Source organism: Rutilus rutilus, assembly GCF_951802725.1.
Source record: "Rutilus rutilus genome assembly, chromosome: 12".
Lineage (NCBI taxonomy): Eukaryota > Metazoa > Chordata > Actinopteri > Cypriniformes > Leuciscidae > Rutilus > Rutilus rutilus.
Genome location: NC_140217.1, coordinates 35,631,172 through 35,656,422, shown reverse-complemented (window position 1 = coordinate 35,656,422; position 25,251 = coordinate 35,631,172). Strand labels below are relative to the sequence as shown.

Genomic DNA, 25,251 nt, shown 5'->3' with positions numbered 1-25,251 from the left:
AATCAACATCTGCTTTCGCAGTATAGGAGAAACAATTTAGATATTTAGGATTTTACACAGTAGCTTTTTGGGTCTGATCCAGTATCAGTGTTGCCAATGTATGATATATAGCTTCTTTGGCATAAACACATACCTTATAAATGGTCACTTTTCCACAATAATTACAGGATTCATTTTACACTTTTTTGGGGTTCCTAAGATACTCAGTGTTGAAATATATCCTGTGTGGGTTATGTACACAAATCAAGCTGTATTATAACAAAACATGGCAACAAATGGGCTTCATTAAGTCATCTCGCTTGGCAGATCGTCACACACCTGATCTTTAATAAAGATACACACTGTCAGTTCAGTCAATTTACCAAGCTCTCATTGTATAAATCTTGCAGGCCTTATCTTGTGTTCACAATATTGAAAATGGAAAAGTAAATGCATGCACAGTTAGTGCGCAGTTCTTTCCTGACTGACGCGTATCTTCAGCACTCAAATAGGAGAAAGAATGCCATTAAAAATTGTTTTGCAGCTTGGAGAACCTATAACAGCATCACACCATCAAGATGTTTTGACAGTGTCACAGGTTAACTTCCTCAACCGTCACAGCACCATTACTTATGTTGTTTTACTGGTGTGAATTGTAAGGTTCACGTTTACATTACACCTGTGCAATTGAATGTCTATCTGAGATTTTACAGCTCTTTTGCTTGCTCATATCAACCATGTGGTTAATAATTGCTTCATCTTATCGCATGTATTGTTTCTGTCAAGCTGTAGCTGATTGGAAAGCTGCTCACGGTTTCTGATTTACCTGGAACCATCGATAGATAATGATTCAACACGACCGAAAGGAAACTTTTTAAGCTTAAAACAAAAGTCTTATTTCAAGTAAACCTCAAAACAGTACCAGGAACTGGTATGGGCTCACAATGAAGTGGTATGTTAGTCATATTCTGGAAGTCCTCTGATCTTGTTAAAAATGATCTTCAAAGAGTCAAGTTCTTTTTTTGGTTTACCTTGTTACCTTATCACCTACAAGTTGACTGACTAAGCGAGGTTTAAGTCAGCACAAGGCATCCTCCTGAATTCATTTTAATTTGACTAAACTGTTTCTGCAAGATTAGGGATAAAAAATAAAAAAAAACATTCACTTCCTTTTACAATGTAACTTGATATATCTTCTGGCCTTGAGGGATCATTAACCCAAGTTTTTTTGTTGCTGGTCCAAGATTGCAGAAGACTTGAATTCTTATCAGTCATTGGCACTGACTGGAGCTACTTGGTTTCGTCCTCCTGTTGGCAAAAGCTTCGGAAGGAATTTCCAGCAGAACATCACTTCTAACCGGCGTGACACCGGGTATATAACTTTTTAGGGTCTCTCAAAGAGCACTTTCCAAATCATGCCGGGCACTGGAGGTCCAGTTGCGACGTTCTCAGTTTGGGACTATGTGGTGTTCGCCGGCTTGATCCTTTTTGCTGCGGGCATCGGCTTGTTCCAAGCCATCCGTGGACGCAAGAAGACCAGCAGTGAAGACTTTCTACTGGGTGGCCGTCAGATGACCGCAGTGCCTGTGGCTTTGTCCCTAACGGCTAGTTTCATGTCAGGGATCACTGTTATTGGCACCCCTGCAGAGGCGTACATATACGGCACACCGTTCTGGATCTTTATCTTCACTTATGTCATCATGTCCATCATCACCGCTGAAATCTTCGTGCCTCTGTTTTACCGCCTGGGCATCACCAGCACATACGAGGTAAGAGGGCGACACTGGGCACAAGGGGTTTGCATGAGGACAGAGAACAGAGACAGACTGGAAACACACTCATTTGTGCCTGTGTTTGATGAAGAATCAATAGATGGAAATGCAATGAGGACGAGAGAGAGAGAGAGAGAGAGAGAGAGAGAGAGAGAGAGGATTAAAAGGAAAAAGACAATGTCAGGATAGATTATTGACAAACAGATTTATCACCTCTGACATTGTACTGGATTTGACAACTTCATAGTCAGAAGTGCTTTATTGTATAATCCAAAGTGCAGAAGCTGGTCACTGTCTATATGAAAAAGAGTAATTAAAAAAAATTATATATATACATATATATATATATATATAGCCGCACTGGGTATTGAACATTAGCTCAAATGATATATAGGGAATTTGAATAATTAATCAGGAATATGATTAATATATATATCGCATTAGGGCTGCAACAAACGATTATTTTGATAATCGATTAATCTACCGATTATTATTAGAACGATTAATCGACTATTCATCGATTATTTCGCCGACTAATCAGTAAGTTTGGAACGATTATTCAGCCTTTTCAATTAGTTAAAACACTGAGTTATACATATTCTAACTATAATATAAAAAAAGAAAATCACTTCAGCTTTTGAAATGGTTGTTTTAATGAACTTTGAGCAACTAAACAGGTCATTCTCTTTAAGTTTTCAGATTTCTGTCCAACTCAAATCACACACAAATGCTCTCTAAACATTGGTTAAATATTCTGTTCTCTTTCAATAGAAAAAAAATAAACAAAAAAAATGATCAGCTGCATTACAGACACACTTAAACTGCAAACAATTATTATAATAATAAATGTTTTTTAATTAATATGACAATTGAGCTGAGCTGACAGAGACATTCTCATTCACCTTTTAATTTACAGTATAAAAAATTAACTGACATGATATTCTTCATAACATCTCCTTTTGTAAGTCTTCATGAATATGTAACAAAATACAGGCAAGGGATAAGACTGTAATAACGTTACCTAATAGAGCTAACGTTACAATAATAAAAACAGCCCTGACTCCTAAGCTCGATCAAGCTTTATTCTATGCAAAAGATAAATCATCACATTACTGTAATTATATTATTATTGTTAATATTATTGCTATTAGTAGTATTGCATTCTCTAAAAAGAGATTTACTGCTATTATTTAGCTTTGGCTGGAGAATATTCACCCCTCACCTTTTTCCTCTTTAAGTGTTTTAATATGCATGTTGTGCTCCCGTGAAAAGCAAGTTCCGCCTTGCATGTATTGCATACGACAGCATTCTTGGTTTGCAGTTTTGTGAAACTTTACACACCTTGCTAGTTCGGATTCGTTTGCACTCCGTCATAATTCGCGTTGTGTTTTCTTCTACTGCAATAGCATTTGTAACGGCTGCATTACACTCTAGCGCTACAGCGCCGTAGCGGTCAAATCGCGATATTGCAGGCCCTTACATTAAGTCACGTGGGATCAAACTACTACTCCACAACAAAGATATTTGTCGACAATTTTTTATTGTCGACTAATTGTTTCAGCCCTATATCGCATATTACGGTTACATTAAATGATCGAAGTTGAAAATAGATCGATTGTATATACGAATAATCAATCACAACGAATTATAATTCCTTATTCATATATCAATAGTCCCATTTACAGATCGATTTTATGAGATAACTTTAAGGGAATTAATTCAGTTATCAAACAATCTGTCCAGCAAATGGCTGTAAGATTAACTGATCAACTTCTCGATAAAGTTATCACTTCTTATAATTTCAGGAAAAATAGTTTCTGGCCATGGAAACTATTCTCCTGTCCTTATACAATTTAGGTTACTGAAAAGTAACAAATCGTAAAGCTTTGTAGCTAGGATCAACATTTCATTGACTTTGTAATATGAGCATTTTAGACAGAAGCAATCAAGAATATAATGGTTTTAATAATTGAACTAATAATACATCGAACTACAATTCACACAAAGTAAATGTATTTACAACAGACACAGACAGACGAAAACATTACCAAACGAACACGAATTAAAAGAGGATGAGAGAGGAAGAGAAAATGAGAGAAAGAGTGAGAGAGGAATGAACGAGAGAAAGTAAAAGCAAAAATGTGCGATCAGAGAGAGATCACAGTATGGCAAAAATCACAGACCAGGTAACCTTTGAGAGAGACAACAAGAAATCAAATCACCTTAAGCAGGGACAGACAACCTTAAACGAATTAAAAGCTCGATTATACTTGCACATAGTCTGTGGTATTGCTGAGGCAGGCGCGTGTATGGACCCTTTGGAGCTAGGCGTGTTCTCTCGTGTCTTCCGGGCGAGCGCGGTCGTGGGAAGATTTAAAGGTTCACCGAACGTGAAGTTACCAAAGAAACAATTCAGAATTCATCTCTCTCGTGGAGGGAGAGGCGAATATGAAAATAAAACTTAGTAAAGAAAAGAAAAGAAAGTCCGAAGACGGTGGCCGAAGCCTCCGAAGTTGGTGTTTTCCCGAAGTTTTTCCGGAGAGCAAGAGAGGGAGAAACAGGCAAGTTCCGTCGTTTGAGGGAATCCCGTCCACGCCCCTTTTTGCGGGGAAGTCAAATCATCTCCTGAGATTTTCGAGCGGGAAGAAGTTTCTTTGTCTTGTCAAGACAAACTTATCTGCATAGTTTATGATAGTATAAAAATTCAGCAGAACACTCCAGCAAGATTGTACACACAGAACAACACATTTTACTGTAATCTCCTATGTATGAGTGGTTCAGTCAAAACAAGACGGTTAAACAGATACCAAGAATGAAATATAAAACAGTTAAGGATACAAAGTTACAATCAAATGCACGATTATAGGCATCTTACGTTTGATTAACACACAATAAAATTGTAGATACTTCCAGTGTGACATGTGAAGACATCTAAGCACAACAAGGAATACATTTAATATGGGGGGGCGTTACAAGACCATGATTCTATTTGAGAACATTAATTAGGAGAAACTTTTCCAAGTTACAAATTAGAAAATCATAACCATCGCATAACAGGGCTAACCAGTTATGGAACGCACAAACCTATCAAATACATCTTAGTAATGACTTACATGATGAGTGTAAAGAAACGTTTGTGTGTGTGTGTATGGAATGCTCTGTGTCTGGAATGTCACATAGAGAGTTCCATTATCTCTTCGGTGCATCTCTTTGAGGCTTGCGAAGCTCGCAGAAGAAGCTGTGTATGTTGTTCTGGTAATACTCCAGGGTGCCATAAAGTATCGGGAGAGTCATAAAAGTGGCCACCAAGCCACGCAATTAATGCGTCTATGGCAGACTAGCTGGAGCCAACACAAATGATTTGCATTCGGGGGTTCAGAGTGTGAAAGCAAGAAGGAATGTGCATTTGTGTTCAGATTCAACGAGCCATGATTCATTAATTCAGAACCAATGAACGATCTGGTCATCCGCTAGTAGCTACATATATCAAAATTAAAACGACAAAATTATATATTTAGTGTTAGAATATATTCATTGAGTGTACTTCGAAAACAGCAAAACTAAAAGGGTTCGGGTGATGTGACTTGTCACCGATAAGTTACAGTATCAGCACACGAATCTTACGATTAACCTTTAAAACAACAATGATGTTAATCTGAGAAAAACAGTATGTAATAGTTCATCGTACAATCTGACTTTTGTGTAATGATGTAAATGATATAATGTAAATTTGTTGTTTCGCTTGCTAATAATTAATTGAATTGGTCACTTGGTCACTTGTTTTTGCAGTACTTGGAAATGCGTTTCAACAAGCTCATCCGAGTGATTGGGACCAGCATGTATATTGTTCAAACCGTAAGTTGGATTTTAGCTTCTTGCATGACTTTATACCTAACCAAACATGCATCTGACGAGTGATTGTGTCATCGTGAATCACTTTGGAAAAACAATGTCTGTTGTGTATATGCATTTCCCACGTCATAGAGTCATAAATGTTGAATATATTAACGAATTTTAGGCAAAACAGATTTGTTCAATCATCTAATGGGTGGTGTTATCTCTCATAGACTTTATACACAGGCATGGTTATCTATGCCCCTGCACTTGCACTTAATCAGAGTAAGTAAAGAACTATCTTTCATTTATTAATGTCAAAAACCATTTAACAAAGCCTGCTAGAAGAAATAGTAATGCCTCCCCATGACTTCACACATGTATATTAAACCAGACAATGCTTGCACAGAAATGCATAAGGGTGATTCTTCAAATATAGAAACTTTTACAATTACAAAAATTGTTATTTAGCTTTTATGTACAATTTTAAAAAAAATCCCCAACACAGCAATACATTACCAACTATCATTCATTGATGAAACAGTTTAAAGACATTTTGAGCAGTCAAAAGTGCCGCTAATTGATAAAACAGCCATATGCCGTGTTTACACCTGGTCTAATCTCCAGTAGACGAGGGAGACACATTCCTGTTTACACCTGATGTTTTAATCTGTCTCTTTTGTCCACTTTCAACCACTTCTGTCCTGATTTCTTCAAATGGAGGGTCTATGGGCGGGTAAATGTATGGGTTTTTTCATATCTTTCGATCTAATGGACAAAATAAGCTCACACTATTTACCCAGGTTGGGTTTGAAGACGAAAACAAACCAAGCACAATGTTCTCTCACCATTCCTGATTTCTAACACACATTCACAGCGTTCGGCTGGTGTTGTGACTATCAGAGCAAGAACTAAAACTGCTGCTCTCAGTGTTTTTCAGTCACACAATTTACATTCATAAATTGTGTGAGCTTATTTCATCCATTAGATCAAAAGATCTGAAAAAAAGACCATGCATTTACCCGCCCATAGAACCTCCACTTGAAGAAATCAGGACAGAAGCAGGGACGCGGGAAGTGGGTTTTCACAGAATTGTAAATGCAACGCATATGTTAGTTCATTAAAATTGATTAATTTTTAGCATTTAGTCGTTTATTTGTAATAAACACTTTAAGTGGGCTATTTAAAAATTGTTGTATATGTTAAATTATGTTTTTAAAACATAAGCGCAGAGTGTAGGCTATTGTGTGTGTCGAAAGAATTTGCCCGCAGCTGCAAAAAAAAAAAAAAAAAAAAAAAAAAAAACACAGTCAAAAACCCCACTGTTAGTGTTTTGTAAGGAACAGGCAAATATGTAAAATATAGCAGGATACATTTTAATTGTTTACTAATAAAACAGTTATTTTTTTATGTCAGTGTCGGCTAGACAGATGAAGTTGACGACTCGCGATCTTCGCAGCGCCAGAGAGAAATGCACATTTCATACGAATTAGGCCTATAAGCAGCGCAGTCTGTTTTCTTTCGTTTTGAATTGTGAGTTTCGGTTCATTTATGAGACGAGCTCCAGGTTCGCCAGCGCCTCCGTGTAATGATTATCTATTTTCTAATAGCCTTCTTATTTATTAAACTCAGACAATTTTTTGATGAAACATAGATTAAAATTAAGATACAATTAATACAAAACGAAATTAAATTTAAAGACAGGCTTTGTGCTTTCAGTTTGAGGTCTCTGTGAAAGTTTTAAAACATTCGTTTAGTGCCGCTTTAGAGCGCTCACGTCCGTAGCGGAGAACTGTCTGTAACTTTTTTTTTTTTTTTTTAAGCTATAGGCCTATATGTTTTTTCTTCCTCGTGACGCATTTTTTGACTGATATGCGACTCTGGAGCGACTTATAAAATAGGCTACGGTAAGTTATTTATTATTTTTGTGCAAATGTCCCATCCTTTAAGGATTAGGCCTAATTTATGTCCCGTTGACCGGTCCATTGCGTTACGAATAAAAGCAGAATCAAAGTAAAAAATGTGATGTGCAGTCAGGTTTGAGTGTGCGCTATTTGAACAAGTGTTCTCACTGATACGCTTGTTGTGATTCGCGGAGATTTTACGAGTTTTATAGTCTTGATATTGTTTCTTATACCCCCTATAAAAGTAGTGTTTTCGACTACTGGAAGTGGTCGAAAGTGGACAAGCTCGAAACGTTTTAGACCCTGTTTACACCTGTATTTAAACGCATCTTAATACCAGGTGTAAACAGGGCCACAAACACATTAATGTCTATAAATAAGCTCTTGTGTTGCAGTCACAGGTCTGGATCTGTGGGGAGTGCTAGTGGCGACAGGGGCTGTCTGCATCATCTACTGCACCCTGGTCAGTAACATCATTCAGTTTAATCACAATTTTTCTGTTTGCGATTGCAGAAAAGGACAAGAGCAGATAATGTCCCATTCACCCCTGGCTCATTTACTAGTTTTGCATTAACTTCCAATCGATAGACTGGTATCGATGGTTCCATGAAGAAAAGGTTCTTTATAGTGAAGAAATGCTCTTTAGATTATTAAATGTTCTTTGCAGTAAGAAAAATTGTTTACTGGAATTGGTCATTGCTATGAAAACCACCTCTTTTTTTAAAGAGTGCAACTCGAAATCACCAACGTTACTGATTTTTATATGTTGTTCTTGGTCTTCAGGTGCTCATCTAAACTATGGTGCAATTTGTTGATTTTCACGCGGATATGCTTTTGTTAACAGGGAGGGCTGAAGGCAGTGATATGGACAGATGTGTTCCAGATGATCATCATGTTGGGTGGGTTTGTGGCGGTCATCGCTCGGGGGGCTGTGCTGCAGGGGGGACTCGGGAGGATCTGGAATGACAGCTACTATGGAGGACGTTTGGAAACATTCAGGTAAAGAAATCTGGACTAGAAAAGTAGATCACATACTGATTAAAAAAATATATATATATACAGTGAGGAAAATAAGTATTTGAACACCCTGCTATTTTGCAAGTTCTCCCACTTAGAAATCATGGAGGGGTCTGAAATTGTCATCGTAGGTGCATGTCCACTGTGAGAGACATAATCAAAAAAAAAAAATCCAGAAATCACAATGTATGATTTTTTAACTATTTATTTGTATGATACAGCTGCAAATAAGTATAATAAGTATATATATATACACTTTTATTCAGGTTTAAGAATGCATTAAATTGGTCAAAAAGTCAAGTCACCTTTACTTATAGCGCTCTATAGAATACAGATTGTTTCAAAGCAGCTTTATAGAGATAACAGGAAAATAATGCATTTCGTTTGTTGTTCAGCTGAAGTCAGTTCAGTGTTGATTCAGTTCCGTTGTAAAGATAATTAATTATTAAATTAATTACTAGATAGATACTTTTTTCAAAAACATTAAAAAACTTACAGCCCCACACTTTTGATTTGAATGGTGGTGTATAGTTAGAAGGTAGGTGTAAAGAAAGAGACAGAGATAGACTTACCTCTCAAATGTTTCTCCAGTTTTGATCCTGATCCTTTGAGGCGTCATAGTTTTTGGACAATCGTTGTTGGCGGGAGTCTGTTGTGGGTGTCCATGTACTCAATCAACCAATCACAGGTGCAGCGCTACATTTCCTGTCGGACAGTAACTCATGCCAAGCTGTGAGTATTCACTCAAGACATGATATTATTAGACTTCACTCATGCTCCTACAGCTAATACTGCGTATGTTCAATGTAAACACTGGTGTCATGTCAATATTTGCCCACACAGATCTCTGTATTTGAATATGGTTGGTTTATCGGTCACAGTGAGTTTGGCCATGCTCTCTGGTCTCACCATGTACTCCATATATAAAGACTGTGATCCTTTCACCAATAAAGATGTAGGAGCTTCAGACCAGGTAATACAAGTGACCTCTTAATTTTTTTACTCACAATGCTTACAATTAATCTGACCAAATAAAATGTTTTCCAGCTCCTTCCTTATCTGGTGATGGACATACTAGCTGATTTCCCAGGACTGCCGGGCTTGTTTGTGGCTGCAGCTTACAGTGGAACATTAAGGTGAACAACCAATAAATATCTGTCAGATAAGTCCATCCTGATCATTTTGGGAAAGTTTTCTAACCTGAAACAAGGTCATTGTGATTGGGGAACAACCTAAAACCAAAACCAATGGATGGAACACAATGTGAATCTTGTTGAGATCAGGTCACACATCAGACACCATTAGTTAGCTTTTGTGTTGTTTCAACAGTACGGTGTCATCGAGTATCAACGCTCTGGTGGCTGTCACAGTGGCGGACTTTCTGAAACCAGCATTGCCCTGGCTGACAGAGAGACAGCAGTCCTGGATCAACATGGGCATGAGTGAGTTTCAGTGACAGCTGTATACACTGACAGCTGCATGCTTTAGTTCAGAGTGAAGCAGGGGATGATGGATTGACGTGCATGTTGATGTGTAACGGTGTACTGTTCATCACTAGGTCTATTCTATGGAGGTGTATGCATTGGAATGGCTGGTATCGCATCTTTGATGGGCAATATACTGCAGGTAAATCTATTGTGTACACAAAGCAAATTTTAATGTAATACTCCAACAATGTCCCTGCATTGACTTTTTCACTGTCTCACCCTCTGCTGATAACAGACTGTAATGACATGCTGTGAATCCCTTCCTCCACAGGCAGCTCTGTCCATATTTGGTATGATCAGTGGACCTCTCTTGGGCCTTTTTTTGCTCGGCATGTTCTTCCGCTGTGCGAACTCCACTGTAAGAACTTTTTTTTAAACAAATAACCAAAATGTCTTAAAGGTGCTCTAAGTAATTTTTTTCCCACAGCAAGTGGGTATTTCTATAGCATCAGTGACCAAAAATGTTTGTCATGCTACATCCACACCAATAGCTCTTGGTATAAATGTCAAGACCACTGTCATATAAACAAAAAGTACTTTTTGCACTTTTAACAGTAAACAAAATTCATACAAATTAATGATGTACTGTTTCCAACAGGGAGGTTTAGTTGGTCTGATTTCCGGCCTGAGTATAACGTTATGGGTGGGAATTGGAGCTCAGTTGTATCCTCCTTTACCTGAGAAGATCCTCCGCCTTCCTTTGAGTGTGGAAGGATGCATTGCACAGAACGTGAATGAAACCACCACTATGATACCATTCAGCACAGTCCTACAAACCACAACTCCACAGTTAGTAGTATATGCACACACACACACACACACACACGCACAACTAATAAAAAGTTTAGAGTTAGTACGATTTTTTAATGTTGCTGAAAGTCTCTTATTCTCCCCAAGGCTGCAGTAATTTGATTAAAAATACAGTAAAACTGTAATACTGTGAAATTTTATATCAATATAAACTAAATTTTCTTAATATGTTTTAGAATGTAATTTTTTCTTGTGATCAAAGCTGAATTTTCAGCATCATTACTCCAGTCTTCAGTGTCACATGATCCTTCATAAATTATTCTAATATGCTAATTTCATGCTAAAAAAAAAAACATTATTATCATTATTACCAATGTTGAAACCAGGTGTGCTGCCTAATGTTTTTGTGGAAACCATTTTTTTCAGATTCTTTGATGAATAAAAAAATAAAAAAACAGTATTTATTTGAAATAGAAATATTTTGTAACATTATAAACATCTTTACTATCACTAATTTGCATTAACATTTAATGCATTCTTGCTACATAAAAGTATTAATTTCTTCAATTAAAAAAATATATTTATTTCTGCTGTTGTTTTGATGAAATCTATATCGCTCACATTTCAAAAACTAACAAATGTCTCATGCTGTCCTTAAGGCCAAGACCAGCTTTGGCAGATAACTGGTATTCTCTGTCCTACTTGTACTTCTGCTCTGTGGGCATACTGGTGACCATGATCACAGGACTAATCGTTAGTGCAATCTCAGGTAAGATGACACTTTCTCATATGCCTGTTGGTGAGGCAAACACTCAAAGATTGAACCTAAACTGATTTATTTATTTATTTATTTTTTACTTCAGGTGGCTGTAAGCAGAAGAAAGCTCGACCTGAGCTCTTTGTCAGAAAGTCAGATCTCATTTGCTTTGGCTGCAGAAACTCAGACTCAGAGGTAAGACCTTTTATTACCAGTGTGACAAACACAGTCCAAAAATATTGAGCAGGATTAAAGATCATAATTTAGGGGCCGTTTACACAACACAGTTTTCAATTAAAAACTGAAAACTTTTTATGAGTTTTGGTGTTCATTTACACAACAACATTTACTGGCCTGGCAGCATAATAAAGCGTTTTTAGTTGTTTTCACGGATCCGTGTGAACAGAGATCATTTTGACAACGTTGTCGTCTATACGCGAAATATTTGTTAAAATATTGCAGCAATGCAAAGATATATATTTATAGTATTTGAAATGTTTTTGAAATGTCTGCAGTAAATATACATTTTTCTAGATGCAAAGCTGTTCAGTTCTGATTGTTTCATTGCTGAAGTTTTAGTAAAGCTGCTTTGCAAAAGACATTTATTACATGCATTGCATATTTTTTCTTTCTTTCTAGGTGTCAGACTTAATTGAGAAAGATCCAAACCACATCCAGGGTCTGGACAGTCCAGTTTTCTATGACAATGAAATTGCACTGAAAGAGAAAGACCACAAGGAGAAGATCACAAAGTTTTAGATGTGAGATATAGAAACATTGTAAATAGTAAATTATGACTGTATTTTTGTCTGTTGAAATTGCTAAGTGATGATGATAAATTCAGTTATTATAAACTTTCCCATAAGAGAAGAAATGAATAGAAAGCATCTATTGTTGTGCCAGTGGGCTACTTTATATTGCATATGGGCTGTCCTCATAAACTAAACATTCTGCGGTTTTCATGATCAAGGTTTGAATCATTTACACAACTATATTTAGTAAAAGGTTTTGTATTAAATCTGAATGGTTTTTAAATAAAATTTAAAATGAGAGAAAGAGATAGAAGTACAATTAGTTTCTTAAGATTCACAACATAAAGTTGTTCTCAAAAGAATTTACATGATGTAAATTCTACAAAGTTAAATTATGTGAGGAAAGTCTGTGATGGATAGCATTAATACAAATCGGTTGCTCGTGATTGTTTGTTTAACTTATGCACAATTCATGTGGCTCTTTGTTGTCTTAAGTTTCATGTCAGTGCCATTTTAGATATACAGCAATTTAGAAGAAGATAAGTCATCATTATGTGTTCTAAACATACAGTATGCATTTTATTTTTTAATCCAGGACAATAAAATAAAAATTTATTGTTTGAATCAAGTGACTATAATCGACTGAATATAGTAGTAAAATACTAAGGAAGTCATGATGACTTTTTTTCGTTTTGACGTTCTTCGGCCTATCATTCATCGACCTCAAATATGGCGTATCACTTGAATCATGCAAGTAACAGCAACTTTACAAGTCCACTTGCACTAACATTAACCTAGAGAAATTTGCACTATTATTAGGCGCATATCCAAGTTTTTGTGTGAAGAGCGAGCTTACTGCATGACATACAGGTTCCGGTGCGATCACTTGTATTTAATTTAAAATACTCCGTCATTTTTGGTCATACAGATAAGTAATGCAAACTGTAAAGGGTCTACTTTTATTTCTGTAAACTCACAATAACAACAAAACATTGTGCTTTTGTAAAATAATGAAAACAATCAGGATGCGCATCACATAAATAAACCGAAACTCAGAGTCAGTGTATACTTGCCTCACAGACATGATCAATTATCTATAGAAATCTTAAAATGTCTACTTTTGAATGAACCTTCAAATGGAAAATAAATATTCTCAGATTATGTAATCCGTATGAAATGTGCATATACACGCGTCCACTACTGTGGAGATGACGAGTCAGCATCGTTGACTAAGTCTCTGCAGCCAAAAACACAGAAAACATTACCAATAAATGATTACAATGTTTAAACAGTGTCCTTCTGTTTTTACACGACACTTATAATCATTACTTTTGCCGGTGCGCTGTGGCAAGCTTTATGAGTGCGCTTGAGTGCTGATTAGGCTATGTATTTTATATAGAAGGCTCGTTATTTTGATTCATGGCTTATTAATATAAATGCGTGATTAGTCGACTGATCACTTAAATGAACGACTACTAGTCGACTAGAAAAATCTTAAGTCTAGGGCAGCCTTCCTAAAAACAATTGAAAATATTGTAGAATTTTAGAGACCACTGGAACATATTAAGAATGATAATGACCTTGTGCTTCTCCATCAAAGCAACCATGTCTGATATCTTCTGCTGGCATTTAATTTCTGTGTCATCTTTACTCTTCAGTGCCTCCATGGCTGTTTGCTTCAGTTTTTGCATCTAAAAACAAAAACAAAATACAAAACAACAATAAAACATAACTATTATTTGCATCATGTCTTGCTATTGTTTTTTCCAGTTACTGCATTTAATGAAAAAAAAAAAAAAAAAAAAAACACCTCAAGGTTGAGTTGGGCCTCTGCTGTTGATTTGTCTTCAAAGTCAGAACGTATTTTCTGAAGCTCCTCTTCCTGACGTTTCTTTAAATTATCCGAATCTTCCTTAAGTTTACTCATCTAAGAGAAATATGTCAAATAATTCAAACTTCATAATTCAAATGCAGTGTATGGAATCTCAATCCTCGAAAGAAAACTTCAACAATCTTCTCATAACATTATAATTTTACAAAAAAATAGTGAAACCTCTTTAATACATTCCTTGTGAGCTTTTGGTTTGGTTTTAAGACAATTTTCAGTTTAAAAACATGTGTTTGAGTACAGTACACAATACTGTATAAGTACAACACAATCTGATATTTTACCTTTGACTCTAATGCTTTGATTCTTTTTTCTTTTATGAGAAGTTCTCTCTTTGCACCTTTGCCCTGTTGGGGTGATTAAACATGAATTATTGTTAAACACATGAGATTACACACGTCAACAATCTAATGGAATAAAACAGTATAAGAACACACACTCTCTCTCAACTGCTTCTGAGCATTCTTTCTCTCTTCATCCTGACCAGCAATTTTTGCAGATAAAATATTCACCCGTTCCCTGGAATATGAAATTGTACATGCAAGAAAAATTAAAATAATAAATGAAACCAAATTTGCAATGTTGCAAGACAAAAAGTCTCCTCCAGTCTTACTGAAGCTGTTGCTTCTCTCTCTCAAGTCTATCTATTTCTGTCTTCTCCTGTTCGGCCTTTACATTGCTTTCCTGTAAAAAACAAACAAAAAAACAAACCATCACAAGCAGCATTTGATGTCATTCTGTAAATTTACAACATTTAGACACTTGATTTAATTTACAAACCATTAGATGAGACTGAAGGACTTTCTTCTCTAAAGCACTACTATCAGCCTGTTGTTGAATGATGTCTTTCTGCATCTGCAGGTCATTAAACTTCAACATCAGCTCCTTGAAATAATCCCTTCAAGCAAAAAACAACTTCAATAAGTTCAATAAAATACTGAACAGATCTCAATTATACAATAGAAAATGGCCAACATGCTTAATTTAATGAGATTTAAATGAACATTACATTTTTTAACTCATTTTCTCATTAGAATTTTAGAATTTAGAAAAAATTTGAATTTTTGCCTACATCCCTTTAATTACTCGCAATACATATGCATTTGCAAAACATTTTCATGCTAAAAGAATTCAAAGATAGATTACCTCCCTTACATTACTACCCATATCAAGATTAACTGTATGTGAAACAGTATGCAATAAATTAGAGGTTTAGTTTGAGATTTAAAGATTAATGATGTAAAACCAGACAGGTTGTGGTTGCTCTTACTTCTGTTCCTTTAAGTCCCTCTCCAATCTTTCTACCTCTTTAGATGATTTACAACAGCTCTCCAAAGCTCCTGACAATTGTTCCTCCATCTCTTTCAATTTAGCCTGGATGAAAGATGTACACATTCAATTTGAGTATCCAAAGTATTTGTCATATTACTTAACTCAAATAAATATACATGATGTGTAATATAGTGAAAAACTGAAACAATATGCCACAAATGCACAAAAACTGAAGAATGTCTTGACCTCTTTTAAAACATCAGCTTCTTGCAGCTCTTCATTATCATGTCTAGCTTTTGTCAGGGCCTCCATCATGTTTTTATTTTCTGTGGTGACACTCTCCACTGCATCCTGAGAGGGGTGAATGTTAGATACGAAGCACATGTAGCATTGAAATTATGGAGGATGCATATTACTATGCCGATGAATGCTTAATGACCTTCTACTCACCTTCAAATGATTTGCCTCTCTTTGTTTCTCTTCAAGTGAAGCAATAAGCTGTAGCATCTGAACCTCACTTGTCTTTAATTCCTCCTTTATAGAGCAGAGTGAGTTTAACTTCTCATTCTGTTAAAGAAATACTGTGAGCTTAGTTTCATAAATGCATAAATCATAGAATATAAATGCTTAAACAGAAGGGCAAACACATACCAGCTCATCTCAGAGTATCTGTATTTGCTTGCTATGGTCCTCTTTCTGCCCCTTGATAACTTCTGCATGAAGATAATGGAACCAATGATCTTAGAATGGTACAAAGCATGCAACTGCGCCATTATTTATTAACATTTACAAACTTAACAGCGCTTTTGACACTGAGTTTATTCCCCACTGAGGTCATCTTTGTCTCAAGGTCTTGTACCCTGTGAAAACAAAGGAATCATTTCAATATGGATTAAAATTAAAGTTCTTGGTTTAATATTGTACTTCATTTCCACCTGTACTATCAGCTTGAAATGTCTACTTTTAAATGAACCAATTCGAATCGAAAACAAATACTCTCTGTTTATTCAATCCAAATGAAAGGTGCATTTCTCTCTATAGGCGCGTGCGTGTGTGCTCACTATACTGCGGAGATGACGAGTCAGCAACGTCAACTTCATCTTTGCAGTCAACACTGTCTCAGAAAACACTAGTTTATTAATAAACAATTAAAATGTCTCTTGCTATTTTTTTCCCCGACACATTCATAATCATTAGTAGGGATGTCCCGATCCGATCCACGGCATCGTTATCGTGCCGATACTGGCCCAGAACGCTAGATCGTATATCGGAGGGGAGAAAAAAATATATCCGATACCTATGATCTGATACCTATTAGGGGTGGAACGGTACGTGTATTCGTATTGAACGTACGTTCGGTACGGGCGTCACGGTTCGGTGCATAGATTTACACGGAGAATACACGGTCGGTATAAAAATAAATAAAACTCGGGTGCACATTTATTAATGTAATGCGGAACTACTGTTAGATAAGCGCATAGACATATGCGGGTTCTTTAGGGACACCTAATCTGTAGCCCCACCTTAGCTCTGAACGCGCGTCTATTTCACTTCAAACGCTCGCTTTATCATTATACGCGCGAATGGATTCAAACTGTTCAAGCATCATGAATTTGACTCTCTATTCGTGTTTGGTGTGAACACAGCAAAATGAACAGGCTGCGATGTCAAGATTGCAATGCTGGAATGTGTGTGTGTGTGTGTGTCAGAGAGAGAGAGAGAGAGAGAGAGAGAGAGAGAGGCACGGGCGCGATCGAACAGTGGAAACATAAAAACATACTCTGTCATTTTGTTCATACAGGACATCATTAAAACTGCAAAAAGGGTTTAGCCTACTTATATTTGTGTAAAACACAACATTGTGCTTTTGTCAAACTGTAAACTCTTGCCAAACTGTAACCTACAACTGTCACCCAACCAAAAATCACACACACACACACACACACACACACACACACACACACACACACACACACACACACACACACACACACACACACACACACACACACGCTGTTTAAAAGCAAAAATTATCTCATCTTTTGGACATTCATCATATTGCATTGGTTTTCATTTCTTGTCCTAAAACAGAACACTAATCTGTTTATTTTTAAGTTACACATTCTACATTGATTAAAAAAGAAAATCAAATGTGTTTTTAATGGTAGTATTATTTTATACAGAAATTATTTATAATTCAGATGAGAATAACGTTAAAGTTAATTAAAATTTTAAGGAAACAAATATATTGATTTGAAATATAGCAAATTAATTTTAAATTCATTCAGGTACAATTACCAAACATATCTCAAGGTCTTTTGAATAAAGGGTGGCAGTCTTTCATTATCAACTGTTGTTGTGGACTATATACTGGAGAAGTATTTGTTCTCCATTTGAGTGAGATGTTTTTATGTGGCTAATTGAGCAAAGTGCTTCCATATATTTTATTATTAGTAGTATTAGTTCAAGAATAAAATAAAAATATCGAATTGATATCGGTATCGGCAAATAGCCAAAGCTGCGGCATCGGTATCGTATCGGACGTGAAAAAGTGGTATCGGGACATCCCTAATCATTAGGCTCCTTTTGCCAGTGCTTTGCAGCAAGCTTGAGCGCGAGGCATATATTCGGCCCCCTAGTGGCCTATATGAGTCTTTGAGTATGTAAAAAAAGGCAACAAACCAAAGTTTTTTTGGGGTAATCAGTAAAGTAATCTTGTTAAAACAGATTTCATAAAATTGGTATGGAAGAAAAGTATCGTTCAGGAACTGGTATTGAAGTAAAGATATTGATATCGAAAATCTTTGAACGATATCCATCTCTAATTAGGGCTGATTAATCGCACTTTCCATGTAATCGCACTTAAATCGAGATGGCTTATCGGGATTTTAAAATTGCAAAGGCAGTTTTTATGTGCAGTTTGTCGTTGATGTATGGCTCTGTAAACGCTGCTCTATCTGAAAGCACTGTGAGTTTGAGTCACTAATAACGTGCATTTGAAAAAACAACACGCGTCAAACATCTTTCCAAAACATGAGAAGCATTTATGAACCTTGTCCAACAACAGACATTTAATAACATGCATTTACTCCAAACTCACTTCATAACGACAGCTGAGCTCCTCCTTCTGTGAGATGTGCCTTCTTACACAAAATAAGGCAGTCGTGTATTTATAAGTCATGTTTAATCAAAGCGTTTCAATCTTCTGTTTATTCAGCTACAGCTTTATAGTCGAGTCCCAAAATAGATAAATAGCCCTGGATAAGATGCAGTAGGCATTTTTGAGGAAAAGTACTTCAAGTATTGTTTCTATATGATTTTTAGGTGCTGAATCCATTTCTGCCGTATAACAAGTTGTAAACATCACTGTTTTGGCATAAACAATAAAAACAAAATGGCTGCCAAAAAAAAAAAAAAAAAAAAACGTTTTAATGCATTTATTGCAGTTTAAACATTAAACATTATAACTAAACTATGCATTCTCAGAATATTTAAACATGTAAACAATGAAAAAACAACATTAACATGAAAGGGACAGTTTTTAATGGCTGCTGGAATTATGCCAAGGTTCCAAGGTACACTGGGAAGCATATATCAGTGGAAATATGCAATTATGCCCAGCCCGAAGGGGGGAACTTGGAATACACATGACCCCAGGGGGCTGCATATTGAGAATCACTGGGGTGTCCAGCCGCAGGTGGAATATTTCAAACCCAGGGGTGGCAAGGTGGCTTGCCGAGGGAAAGACACATGCTCAGAGAGGCTTACAGTGGACTACACACGTGGGGGTCGCCCAGAGGCCGTGTTAGGTGTCGCCCAGCCTGCAGCTCTACAGATGTCTGTTAGCGAGGCGCCATGCGCTAGAGCCCAAGAGGATGCCACACTCCGGGTGGAGTGGGCCGTCACACCAAGGGGGCATGGTCGACCTTGCTGCTGGTAAGCCAAAGCAATGGCGTCCACTATCCAGTGAGACAACCTTTGCTTGGAGAGAGCCTTTCCCTTCAGCTTCCCACCATGACAGACAAAGAGCTGGTCTGAAGTCCTGAAACACTGCGTTCTGTCTACGTAAGCATGGAGGGTGCGTACTGGACAGAGCAGTGCCAAGGCTGGGTCTGCCTCCTCCGAGGGCAGCGCTTGCAGGTTCACCACCTGGTCTCGAAAGGGTGTGGTGGGAACCTTGGGCACATATCCAGGCCGGGGTCTCAGGATCACGTAAGAGTTAGCCGGTCCAAATTCCAGGCACGCTTCGTCAACCGAAAATGCCTGCAGGTCCCCTACCCTCTTGATGGAGGCCGATGCAACCAGGAGCACTGTCTTCATTGACAGGAACTTAAGCTCCACTGATTGCAGAGGCTCAAAGGGAGCACTCTGCAGAGCAGTTAAAACCACTGAGAGGTCCCAAGAGGGAACGAGAGGAGGGCGATTCCTCGCTCCTCTCAGGAAACTGATGATCAGGTCGTGCTTTCCAATGGACTTACCATCAACTGCATCATGATGTGTGGCAATGGCGGCACCATACACTTTCAGGGTGGAGGGAGACAGCCTTCGCTCCAACCCTTCTTGCAGGAAGGAAAGCACGACACTGATCGGGCCTTTCGTGGGTTCTTGAAGTTTAGAAGAACACCAGTTGACGAAGAGGTTCCACTTCAACGCATAGGCATGTCTCGTGGACGATGCTCTAGCTGAAGTGATGGTAGCCACCACCGCTGGTGGTAGGGTACTCAAACCTGCCTCGTCCCGTCCAGGAACCACACATGGAGATTTCAAAGATCGGGACGAGGGTGCCATAGGGTGCCCCGTCCCTGAGAAAGCAGGTTCTTTCTCAGAGGAATTGGCCAGGGAGGTGCTGTCGCGAGGAGTACTAGTTCTTGGAACCAGGTGCGGTTGTGCCAATACGGGGCAACCAAAATGACCTGCTCCTCGTCCTCCCTGATCTTGCGCAAAGTCTGCGCAAGAAGGCTCACTGGGGGAAACGCATACTTGCAGAGGCCCCGCGGCCAGCTGTGCGCCAGTGCATCCGTGCCGAGCGTGCCCTCGGTCAGAGAATAAAACAGGTCGCAGTGGGACGAGTCGTGGGAGGCAAACAGATCTACCTGTGCGTCCCCGAACTGATCCCAAATCAGCTGAACCGACTGGGGATGGAGTCTCCATTCTCCAGCGAGAGGCCGAAACCGAGACAGATCGGCTGCACGGTTCAGGTCTCCCGGGATATAAATTGCTCGAAGCGACCTCAGATGCTTCTGACCCAATATGAGGAGGTGGCGGGCGAGTTGCGACATACGACGGGAGCGCAGACCACCTTGTCGGTTGATGTACGCTACTGTGGCGGTATTGTCTGATCGGACTAATACGTGCTGCTGACCCCTGAGCAACGCACAGAAGCGGTGCAGGGCGAGACGTACAGCCTGCAACTCGAGGCAATTGACATGCCAAAGGCGCTGGGGTCTTGTCCAGGAGCCCGCGGCAGCATGTCCATTGCACATGGCGCCCCAGCCCATTGTGGAGGCATCTGTTGATATAACAACATGCCAGGAAACTCGTTCTATGGGCACTCCAGCCCATAGCAAACTGAGGTTCGTCCACGGGGTGAAGGTCTGACGGCAGGTCGAAGTCACTGGGACTCGGAGCGTGCCGTGTTGCCATGCCCACCTCGGGACTTGATCGCGAAGCGGTCTCATATGAAGCAAACCGAGCGACGTTACTGCGGCTGCGGATGCCATATGCCCCGGGAGCCTCTGAAATAGTTTCAGTGGAACCGCACTCTTGCCCTCGAACTGACGAAGGCAAGTTAGCAGTGACTGCGCGCGCTCGCTCGTAAGCTGCGCGCACATGGCGACCGAGTCGATTTCCATACCGAGAAAAGAGATCCTCTGCACGGAGCAGAGTTTGCTCTTCTCCTAGTTGACCCGAAGGCCCAGACAAGCTAGGTGCCGGAGCACTAGGTCCCTGTGTTCGCAAACCTTGTCTCGAGAGTGTGCTAGGATCAGCCAGTCGTCGAGAGGAACAAGGGCTGCCTCGACAACCTTCGTGAAGACACGAGGAGACAGGGCTAGCCCGAAAGGGAGAACCGCGTACTGGTATGCCTGCCCCTCGAATTATATATATATATATATACTGGTATGCCTCATTTGCATATGTAAACATGACATTTCAGAAAACTTGTAATACAAAAAATGTCTGTCTCTATGTAAGTGAAAAACTGGAAAGGTTTTATGGTGATATCTATAACTTAAATTTTTTACCCTATCCACTTGTAGTGTTTCGGCTGTGAATAATGCACCTATTGTTTCAATAACAATTACAAGAAAATGGGACCCTTATTTCAATGTTATACGGTGGATCCTTATTCAGGAGACATTGAACTTTCTAAAAATGTGGTATAACAACTTTTCCTCAAAAATGCCTACAGGGTTACACAATCTTGAAGATTCGGACCTGACTATTAGGGATTTCCTGGAATGATGCGCATTATTGTACTTCTGTGGCGGGGCATATTTATCGTGTTTGCGTGAGAGCGCCCTCTGGCGTTCAAATGGGGCAGTATTTACTACCAATCAGCCGCACTCCACTGACAAGCTGCGCATAAAATAATCGCAAATCGCGTGCGGTTTTGTTGCGATTAATCGTTCAGCCCTATCTCTAATTATGCTAGATCTTGAACTGATATACTATGAAGTACCTCTGTATCTCAGATGTTAGTGAGGACTGCAAAGAATTCACTGTCAGCTGCATCTCTGCAAGTTGGTTTGACTGTTGCTCTTTGATGTTGTTTAGCTCCTCTAGTTCAGTGTCTTTCTTTTGAAGAACTTTCTCATGGTTTTCCTTGCTTTGCTCCAGTTTGTCAGTTAAGGCTCTCTGGTTTTCCTTGGGAAAGAAATACAATACAATATAAAACACTGCAAAACAATAACATGAATTATTTAAACTTTTATGTTCTACCTACCTTTACAAGTAAGTCCAAAACAATTGTATTAAGAGTAAGACCTTGTTTAAGGACAAACCTCAATCTCCCAATTGAGTTGCTCCGTCACCCTGAGTTTTTCCTCAAGCACCTCCCGATCCTGTGTAACATTCTGAAGCAATTTCTGATGTTCCCCTAAAAGCAACATGAGTGAACATACATGACTTGTGGAAAAATTAAGGAAAGACTTATGCAATGTGTCCTGCATTCTTACTTGCAGACTCCTCTAGCAGACTGCAGCTTTGCTTTGCCTCTTGTAATTTAACTGAAAAATCTTTGAGATTGTTTTCTTTTTCTTGGAGTTTTTCTTGAAGCATGGCAACCTCAACAAGTCAAAGCAAGGAACACAAAATAGATATGCGTTTTAGTCACAACATGAACACAAAGACAGGTGAGTGTTACAGTATGCATTAAAAGATCACTCAAAATAAAGACTAACCTCCTTCTCCTTCACATGGCATTCACTCTGGAACTTCACTTTAAGATCCTCAAACTGTGCAAGGCATTCTCTTACTGTAGGATGTGTTAACAAAACAATGTAAAATTGTTTAATTTTGTTGTGTCAAATACAGTACATGTTTAAAAATGTTTTAAAATAATTAGACAAATGATTTAAAAATGAGCACATGTCAACATTTCCTGCTGATCAGCCTCTGCCTGCTTTCGAAGACTTTCAAATGCTGCCACCATCCTCTGCAAATGAACAAATTACAGTGTCGTGAAAAGGATTGTCCCAATCTAGGGTTGGACATATTCCCCACGCTTCACCAGCACTAGATAAATAAGTAAATAATACACTCATTATATAGTTACCTGAATATTCTCACTGTTCTGTATAAACAGATCATGAGTTTCTTCCCGTTCAGCCTCAACTATTTCAGGCAAAATGAAAAACACATTATTGTTCTCTAATAATTGGTAATGAATGCTATATGACATATTCTAACATGCTCTCACACTTACACAGATTCATTTTCTCAGCAGATCTCTCAAATGTGTCCTTTAGTATGTTACACAAATTTCTGGTAGCATTACTTCTGCATGATAAAAATAATAATATAATATAATATAATATAATATAATATAATATAATATAATATAATATAGTACTGTATGTGCTTATTCAAATATTACCCATGATGTACATACTTATTTCTAAGGTCTTCATTTTCATTGAGTTGATCCTCTAATTTCATGCTCAGAGTTTCATTTGCAAATTGCAACAGACATAATTTATAATTCTGTCTTTAGTAAAGCAGACAGAAAATAAAAATGAAGTAAAACAAATGTACTACCCAACAATTATTTACCTGAAGCTCTTGAATGGCTTTGCGCTGCGTGTCAATGGTTTTTCTGTTCTCCTGAAGCTTCCTGTCTTTTTGTGAATTCTCAGAATCTACTCTGAACTTCCACATTTTAATTTTCTCAGCTTCATCCAGCAATCTGGAGTACAACTGGCTGGATCTTAATGATGTCTATAATGCAAAAGCACCATAGTAATTAAACTGCTTAGATTTATTTTCATAATGCATTTTACGGAATTCATAACATGGACCTCATTATATAGTATACAAATATATGAATGATTAATCTTTTAAGCAATAAACTAAAATACAAAATGAAATGAGCATTCGAACTTACCTCCTTTTCCATTGGCGTGACTGCAACCTTCTTCATACCCTCTTTAATCACAAAGTATTAGGTTTAATGAACATGCTGCTTTTAAGACTGGAATTGACACTACATTAAAACCTCTAACGTTACATTTTATTCATAAATATTAACGTAACGTTACACCTCTACATTTTAGACTTTATAAATGTTACCTGGTCTGGATGCCTTCGTAGGAAGCACCATTTTGGATGGTAATGGAAGGCTTGTCTCCATATCTGAACACTTGTAACTCTACAAACAAAATACATGTAGCCTATCATCATTCTAATTCATTAAAAGTTCACACCGCAGTTTTAGCAGCCAGCCACAGGTCAAATAGCAACATTGTAGCACAAACAGAAAATTTACAAGTTTGCCAACCTGACCCGAAGGAGAAAAAACACAGTTTTCTTCAAACAAGCCTGTTTCCTGAGGCTTCACTGCATACACTTGATTCAAATGAGCTCTTGGGGGCACCAACAGTTTGAAGTTGAATGGTTTTTGCATTCTGTGGAGTCAAACGAAATAGCACTTAAAAAATCCCCAGGACTGTAACTTAGACCGAATAGTTGTATTGTTACGGGCTTTTCCCTGCTGAGATAACATTAACGTTAACAGTTACTGGCTAACGTTAACGTTAGCTGAGAAAGTCGAAAATGTTGAGACAGTTAACGTAAACGGTAGGCTGTAAGTTCTTCCTTACAAATGATCAAAATCATCACATTTTCGTTACTCCTCCACTTTTATAAACTATGTTAACGTAATTAAACGTAATTTTAAAACATTTTTACCTTCAAACAATTCACACGAGCTCCTTCTGAACTGTTTTATGATTGATAAGACTCCGTTAACCAACGATGTTCCCCTGACGTCCGCTGTTTGATTGACTCGCGTGACACCGATTTTTAAATGGTTTGCGCGCCGCGGTTCTAGCCACGCGCTGAGATCCACTTTAACCCTCTGGGGTCCTTCGTTTAACAGTCACACTCAGGACCTTCGGGTCCAAATGGACCCGGAGGGCGGGATTAATATATATATATAAAAAATAATATTTTTTTTTTTTAACTTGTTTTTTATAATATTTTTTCTTTTCTTTTTTGGTGTTTTGAGATAATTTTATGATTTTAATTAATATTTATTCAATAATTATGACCCATTTTTTCCCATTGAATATAATAGACATTTTTTATATATATTTTTATTTTATTTTATTTTTTATTAAAAA

General features: G+C 38.0%; 2 protein-coding genes across 2 annotated transcripts; one reads left to right on the top strand and one right to left on the bottom strand.

Annotated features, from left to right (window-relative positions):
• The first annotated feature begins 1,260 nt into the window (after positions 1–1,260).
• Positions 1,261–13,527, top strand: LOC311301565 (sodium-coupled monocarboxylate transporter 1-like). Its single transcript, XM_084426803.1, has 15 exons — positions 1,261–1,748; positions 5,541–5,606; positions 5,819–5,870; positions 7,885–7,952; positions 8,334–8,488; positions 9,098–9,238; positions 9,350–9,479; positions 9,554–9,642; positions 9,836–9,948; positions 10,065–10,132; positions 10,265–10,351; positions 10,592–10,782; positions 11,403–11,512; positions 11,607–11,695; positions 12,140–13,527. The coding sequence occupies exons 1-15, from the start codon at positions 1,395–1,397 to the stop codon at positions 12,257–12,259; spliced, it is 1,833 nt and encodes a 610-aa protein (XP_084282929.1). The 5' UTR covers positions 1,261–1,394; the 3' UTR covers positions 12,260–13,527.
• An 84-nt stretch (positions 13,528–13,611) lies between these two features.
• On the bottom strand, positions 13,612–24,533 carry LOC311301664 (uncharacterized protein; the record flags this gene model as incomplete). Its single annotated transcript, XM_084426940.1, has 18 exons — positions 13,612–13,943; positions 14,063–14,179; positions 14,425–14,487; positions 14,921–15,038; positions 15,411–15,514; positions 15,659–15,763; positions 15,863–15,979; positions 16,203–16,272; positions 22,092–22,276; positions 22,414–22,508; positions 22,588–22,696; positions 22,813–22,886; positions 23,000–23,066; positions 23,187–23,245; positions 23,337–23,410; positions 23,523–23,590; positions 23,684–23,848; positions 24,408–24,533. 18 exons carry the CDS (start codon positions 24,531–24,533, stop codon positions 13,767–13,769), a joined length of 1,893 nt encoding a protein of 630 aa, XP_084283066.1. The 3' UTR covers positions 13,612–13,766.
• Between the last annotated feature and the right edge of the window lie 718 nt (positions 24,534–25,251).